This window comes from Acartia tonsa, chromosome 2 (genome assembly GCF_053477335.1).
Source record: "Acartia tonsa isolate MP-2025a chromosome 2, ASM5347733v1, whole genome shotgun sequence".
Taxonomy (NCBI): Eukaryota; Metazoa; Arthropoda; class Copepoda; order Calanoida; family Acartiidae; genus Acartia; species Acartia tonsa.
In genome coordinates, this window is record NC_137261.1 from 723695 (window position 1) to 730843 (window position 7149).

General features: G+C 32.4%; 1 protein-coding gene across 4 annotated transcripts; it reads left to right on the top strand.

The window, feature by feature from the left end:
- LOC145333424 (uncharacterized) lies at positions 1–4489 on the top strand. 4 transcript variants are annotated; one of them, XM_080178577.1, is made up of 10 exons: positions 28–142; positions 667–751; positions 1361–1452; positions 1722–1793; positions 2037–2061; positions 2891–2958; positions 3294–3333; positions 3457–3521; positions 3782–3835; positions 4308–4489. In XM_080178577.1, the coding sequence occupies exons 1-10, from the start codon at positions 92–94 to the stop codon at positions 4398–4400; spliced, it is 645 nt and encodes a 214-aa protein (XP_080034703.1). In that variant the 5' UTR covers positions 28–91; the 3' UTR covers positions 4401–4489. The 4 variants fall into 4 exon arrangements, with proteins under 4 accessions (XP_080034676.1, XP_080034703.1, XP_080034695.1 ...); XM_080178569.1 differs by lacking the exon at positions 2037–2061 and adding an exon at positions 2349–2373; XM_080178559.1 differs by lacking the exon at positions 2037–2061 and adding an exon at positions 2762–2786.
- Positions 4490–7149: the final 2660 nt, after the last annotated feature.

The window sequence follows — 7149 nt, forward strand, 5'->3', positions numbered from 1 at the left end:
TATTAATGTTTTGATGCGCTACTTTTTAGAATATTTGCCTTGTTATAAGTATAATTTTCTCACTGTTTAACTTAAAAATTCAGGGCTAAAAATGTCAGAAATTTTACCTTTACGAAGGAGAAAACGTAATAGTGTAGAACAGGTAGACTTTATATTTATCCAGGGAAAAAGGAATGTTATTCTGACAAACAATTCTAAGTGAAAATTTCCTCTCAGCACCTTTCTGTCTTTTTCTCCTCCTTCTTACCCACTTCCCTTTCAATTACACAAAAAAAAACTTTTACTCCAACAAATATTTAATTTTGTGCAATTTCAAATGGAGTTAATTGGTTGAATAGCAGCCTCTGAAATTTATAAATATATTAGTTTCTTTAAAGAATCACACTCAATTATTAAATGCTATGGTACTCTTTTTAAAAGCAAAGCTTGTCAATAATAGGGTCGGTACGTCCAGAACGGTTAGCTCTTTTCGTTAATCTAACATGTTAGAATTGTTCTATCGATTTTAAAATTTGTATGATGATTCCTATAACAATTAGGTTCGATTTAGAAAGCGTAGCAACTATATAACCGTTACCAGAAATCCCTAATTACAGTTTATCATCCTCAATACATAAACAAATAACTATTGAAAGTTATCGTGCTATGAACTTATTTGAATTTTAGATAGAAAATCTTCCATTGACGAAAAGTGTAAAATTTGAGGATGAGGAATTTTCCAGCAAAAAGAGATCTTCGAACCCAAAGAAAGGTAATCAATAAATTTAAACCCAGAGAGAGGGGTCCCTAAAGTTGAATAATGTTTTCTTTTTCGTTGGCTTGGGGACTTCTATAGAATTTTGATTGGTTGGTTCATTTAGTTAAGTGTCCAAACGTTTCAATCACTAATTGTATAAAGAAGTGCGATTTTGTGTGTCATCATCGGGGATGTACATAAATTTATCGGCCATTGGTTTATCCCTTAAAAAAATAATTTTAATCTTATGATTGAACATTTTTATATTCGTAGAAAGCTGGATATAATACGATGCTAGACATAATTTTATCGTATGGATGAGAACCGGTTTCTATCCCCCGGATTCGAATGAATACGAGAATAGTTATTTCTCGCATCGTATTATAAACGGCTTTCCGCGGATATAGAAAGTACAATTATGAGATTAAAACTAGTTTTTTTAGCCCCAAGGTGCCGAAGGCACCGGCTAAAAAAACTGGTTTTAATCTTATGATTGTACATTTCTATATTCGTAGAAAGCTGGATATAATACGATGCTAGACATAGTTTTTTCGTATGGATGAGAACTGGTTCCTATCCACCGGATTCGAATGAATACGAGAAAATAAATAATTTATTTTTCAGAATTGAAGGATGTTTTGAACCCCCGCGGAGAGGAAGGATGGATACCAACCCTGACTAAAGTATATTGTCAAGATATTTTGATTTTACTCCAGGTCAAATTTAGATTTACAACCTGGGTGACAAAATCCATGAAATGGTAGGACAAACGAACATAAACATCTGCAGAGTGTAAGAACTGAATAAAGACAAAATAAATATGTCTAAATTAAATTTTCAGTAAATTTGATACAAAACTTCCTAAATACAGGATACCTACATTTTAGGACTTGATTATAGAGATGCTTCGCTTATAACATTGTACTTTGTGGTATTAGGAATCATTATTTCAAAAATCAGATGAATTGATGTTAAACTTTTACAGATTTTATTAGTGTGTGTTTGTTTGGTAGCTTTGTATCTTTGTTATCATCATCCTTCTTGGTTTTCTTTCCAGGTACTAATTATTTTTCTTTCTATATACTTCTTATTTTATTGGTTGATAAGTTATACAAAAAAATCAGTTTTGCTATCTATATATATCTATCTATCTATTGTACAATTACATCTTATCTTAACTGTCAGCTTTTCTACTTAGATATCAATAATATTCATTTGACATCATGCAGATATTCATCAACCCTTTTGACTTTGAACTATCTATCTATCCTACTATATATCTTGCTATCTATAAATCTAGGTAGCTAAGACCTATGCACATCTTGGTCATGCTGATTCTCTACATGCTATTGGACAAGAACTATCTATCTATCCTTCTATATATCTTGCTACCTATAAATCTAGGTAGCCAAGACCTATGCACATCTTGGTCATGCTGATTCTCAACATGCTGTTGGACAAGAACTGTCTATCTATCCTACTATATATCTTGCTATCTATATATCTAGGTAGCCAAGACCTATGCACATCTTGGTCATGCTGATTCTTGACAGGCTGTCGGACAAGACCTATCTATCTATCCTACTATATATCTTACTATCTATAAATATAGGTAGCAAAGACCTATGCACATCTTGGTCATGCTGATTCGCAGCATGCTGGTGGACAACTATCTATCAATCCTACTATATATCGTGCTATCTATATGTCTAGGTAGCCAAGACCTATGTATATCTTGGTCATGCTGATTCTCAACATGCTGTTGGACAAAAATTATCTATTTATCCTTCTATATATCTTGCTATCTATATATCTAGGTAGCCAAGACCTATGCACATCTTGGTCATGATGATTCTTGACATGCTGTGGGACAAGACCTATCTATCTATCCTACTGTATATCTTGCTATCTATATATCTAGGTAGCCAAGACCTATGCACATCTAGGTCATGCTGATCCTCAACATGCTGTTGGACAAGAACTATCTATCAATCCTATTATATATCTTGCTATCTATATGTCCAGGTAGCCAAGACCTATGCACATCTTGGTCATGCTGATTCTCAACATGCTGTTGGACAAGAACTATCTATCTATCCTACTGTATATCTTGCTATCTATATATCTAGGTAGCCAAGACCTATGCACATCTAGGTCATGCTGATTCTCAACACGCTGTTGGACAACGACTCCTTCATGGTAAAGGAATTCTTCAAGATAAGGTAATTTTGATTTTTTATCTCTAGACTTCTGCAGAGGGTAATCAATAAAATCAGAAATATTTAACAAAATTGTTTTGGTTCCAATCAGGAGCTGCTATTCAGCCAATTAAATCCATTTGAAATTGTCGAAAATTAAATATTTTGTTGGAGTAAAATTGTTTTTTTTTTGGTGTAACAAAAAGGGAAGTGAATTAGAAGGGGAGAAAAAAGGGATGGGGCTTTAGGGGAAAGTTTCACTTAGAATTGTTTGTCAGAATCACATTCCCTTTTCTCTGGTTCCAATGAATTGTGGCTTTCTAAGCTCCCTTTAATTAAAGACATATTTAATATAATAGGATGAAGCAATGAACTGGTTTTTGAAAGCAGCAGGTCAAGGTAAGAAAAGTTATTTATCGCATCGTATAATGAACAGCTTTCTGTGTATAAACAATAAATGTACAATTATACAAGTTTTTTAAGCCCCAAGATCCCAAAAGTTTAATATTATGCTATATTAAGGGCATCCAGAGGCTGCTTACAACTTAGCTATAGGTCATCTCAAAGGACATGATCTAGGTTTCCAGGTAATTAAGAACATTTTTTTCATAGTAGAGTAACAGGATGAAACCCATCCATACCATTGGCTAACAAGGGACTTCAAATTATTTGGACATCTATGGATGCTGTATACTATAATATGCCAGATAATGGTGAAAATGTTGACAAAAAAATTTTAGTTCTGGCTATGAATATAGTAAATCTCATTTCTTTCATAGCATTACAAACTAACAGTCAAAGTGAGTTATAGAGTGGCTAATAAAAGATTTAACATTTATTTCTGCAGGATGGTGAAGAAGAAGACCTTTTAAAACATGCTGCCCACCATGGAATTAAAGAGGTATGTTGCTCTTTGGTAATTCATAAACCATCAGACAACCAACTCTTTGTGAGCAATTTAATATGAAGCTAGGGTATATCTAAATATAATACAAAGTAGCTTGATGTCTGTCCATCTGTTTGTCCTTCTGAAGCTTAAGATCTCAGTAACCGCTTAACCAAATGGGCTTTACCCTTCAGGGAATATACCTACTAGTCCTATTATATAAGTAGTAAGCTTTATTTTGTCTGTAGCATAGGATATCATTAAAAGCTTAACCAATATGAATCTCCTTTACAGGGTAGCTTCTCATAGTTCTTGGGAAGGTTTAGAACTATTTTGTACCACCATCCTCCTACTCACCACTAGAAAAAATCACAAATTTTTTAAAATTTTTCTTTTAAATCTAAAAAAGGAGTTATCCAATTCAACTTCCCCCTTTTCTGATTTGAATTACTATAAACCTACTAAAATATTCATATCTATTTTTCAGGCAGAGCATGCACTGAAAAACCTTTGTATAACTGGTACATGCTCCAGAAATACAGACAAACAAATTGATCCAGACTTCTATTCGGATTATTAGTAATAAAATATGTTTGAGTTTTAATATTTTTTTAACACATTTCTTTTTTAATTTTAAAACATTAAATATAATAAATATTCTGAAAACTATTAATGAATTATTTTTATAAACTCATACTCAAATATTAGGAATTACTTTAAAAATTATAGATAACCAATAAAGGTTGACACAATCCTGTTAAACATCGTAATTACTCAGTGATCTAAGGGATAAGAAAATGGCCAATAAATTGATGTACATCCCCAATGATAATACACAAAATTATCTTTTCTGTAGATTACAATTAGTGGTTGAAACGTTTGGACACCTAACTCAATAAATCAACCAATTGAAATTCACCCAAAGTTGTAAAGCCAACAAATAACAAAACATTATAATAAAACATTGGGGACTAGTGTAATAAGCAGCCTATTGTCCCCTATCTCTCTGGAAATTTCTGCAATTAGAAACATCTTAAAAAGCTAAAACAAAAATCTAGCTTACTATAAACATGTATAAGAAGAAATTGGTTTTTTATAATTTATAATTTTTTTCTTTTGTTTCTTGACCTTTCAAGGTGTTTGATATTAATCAATAAAAAAATATTAACACAAAATGCATCTTTTTAATGTTGAAAACAAGATTTTGATATTTATTTCAAGCTTGAATCTACAAGCTGTCTTAGATGTGAATTTAAAAATGCCAAACAATTTGTTTTACAGAGTTGTGTAATAAATAATGTCCTGTCCTCCTCTTATTAAGGTTTTAATAGGGACCTAGTTATTGAAAATTTTAGTTATTTATTGGTCTGAATTATGGCCTCTGTAGAAACTGAGTTTTAAGCCAGGAATTTAAAAGGATATGACAAGATTCACAAGATTACCCGTTTCTAGATTAAAATTAGTTGTTGAAACGTTTGGATAACCAACTTAATGAACAAACCGATCAAGATTTAATAATAGGTACTAAAGTTTGTAAACCAACAAATGAGAATAGTTATTTCTCTTATCGTATTATAAACAGCTTTCCGCGTATATAGAGTGTACAATTATAAGATTAAATCTAGTTTTTTTAGCCCCGAGGTGCCGGAGGCACCGGCTAAAAAACTGGTTTTAATCTTATGATTGTACATTTGTATATTCATAGAAAACTGGATATAATACGATGCTAGACATAGTTTTTTCGTATGGATGAGAACCGGTTCCTATCCACCGGATTCGAATGAATACGAGAAAATGTTTTATAAGACTTTGGGGTCTAGTGAAATAAACAGCCCCTCCCTCCCTAGGTTTAAGCTGCCGAGGATTGTTAATAGACTAAAGGTTTATCAGCATGCAAAACTTTAAAGCAAGGACAGCCTGAATCTAGAAACAAAATTAATCAAATTAAGCCATCCAGTTCATTTATGTCAGCAGTTGTAATTTAGCTTTCGGCTGCAATGTAGAAAAAATTTAATTTCAAACTTCTAGTAGTAGCTGAAAAATTCTGCAACTGCAGATCCTTGGTTCCAAACTATTTTCAGGTTAAGCGTAATAAAGATAGTGATAATCAATAATCTATAAAATTTTATTTGTTAATCATATTAGTTTATTCAGGAACCTATTTGGAAATACCCCAACATGGCCCATACACAACTAACAAATATTTATAATGTATTTAAAATATTGGCTTTTGGATTCTTTTTATTTCAAATGTACCATGCTATGATAAAGTTTCTTGACATGCCAGAAGTCAATGAAAGCTCTGTGACAACAACAGAAAAGATTCTGAAACCTCTTATTTATGTTTGTGATGATGACCAGTTTAATTATGATACAGCAAGGAAACTTGGATACCAAGGCAAAACAAACTATGTTGCTGGAAAACTGAATGGTTCTGAAAACCCGTCTTGGATTGGAAACAGCAATGGAAATTTTTCTGCTGATGAGCTCCTAGTAAGTTTAAACAACTTTAACTATACTGATGTCAATGTCAATAATGAAGATAATGCACAAATAATCACTGAACAACTGTACATACATCCAAATGGTTTCTGCCTAAAAATATTCAACTTTAAATTTGACCAAGCTATTGAAATTACATCAAAACATGAAGTTAGATTTTATATCTTGGATCCTTACAAGAGCAGCCAACTAAGAGTAGAAGAAGCCCTTGGACATTCTACTTTTTTGGATGTCAAAAAAGATGAATTTGAATTCAACAAATACAAAGTATCCTACACTCTATATGATGAATCAATCCATGATGGAAACACTTGCACCGACTACACAAACAAAGGAAGCACATATGGAGAATGTATCGCAAATGAAATGAATGAAAAGCTACTGGACTGGTTTGAGTGTATTCCTCCCTGGTTTTATGGAAACATGACAAAGTGTGTAAACAGTTCTAGGCCACATAATGAAGAAGCTGAAACATTCCTGACTGAATTTATATCAAACTCAGACATGGAATCCAGATGTCTGCCATCCTGCCTCTCTCTACAAATGAAATTCATGAAAGTGTTTAAGATCTCCAACTATCCTGACAAAGCAGTACTGATTGTGAAGCATGATAAGAATGTACAGGTAAAATACTCTCTAAATCAGCCAATAGAAGAATACTAAAGAGACATCCCTTTGGTTGAAACATTTTACATATCTTGGTACCTAATGTCAAATTTTTTTCATTTCATTTGCATTATGAGTCAGCTTAGAATCATCACCTCTTACATCTTAGGGTAAAGGTTTACTTTAGTAAATCATTTCATGAAAATATTTCTTCCCTTGTA

Excerpts from the sequence above, each read along its gene's own strand:
- LOC145333424 (XM_080178550.1), top strand. The coding sequence starts at position 92 with ATGTCAGAAATTTTACCTTTACGAAGGAGAAAACGTAATAGTGTAGAA. Across the intron at positions 143-666 it reads AACGTAATAGTGTAGAACAG|ATAGAAAATCTTCCATTGAC; the intron begins GTAGACTTTATA and ends TTTGAATTTTAG. Across the intron at positions 3,334-3,456 it reads TTTGAAAGCAGCAGGTCAAG|GGCATCCAGAGGCTGCTTAC; the intron begins GTAAGAAAAGTT and ends TGCTATATTAAG.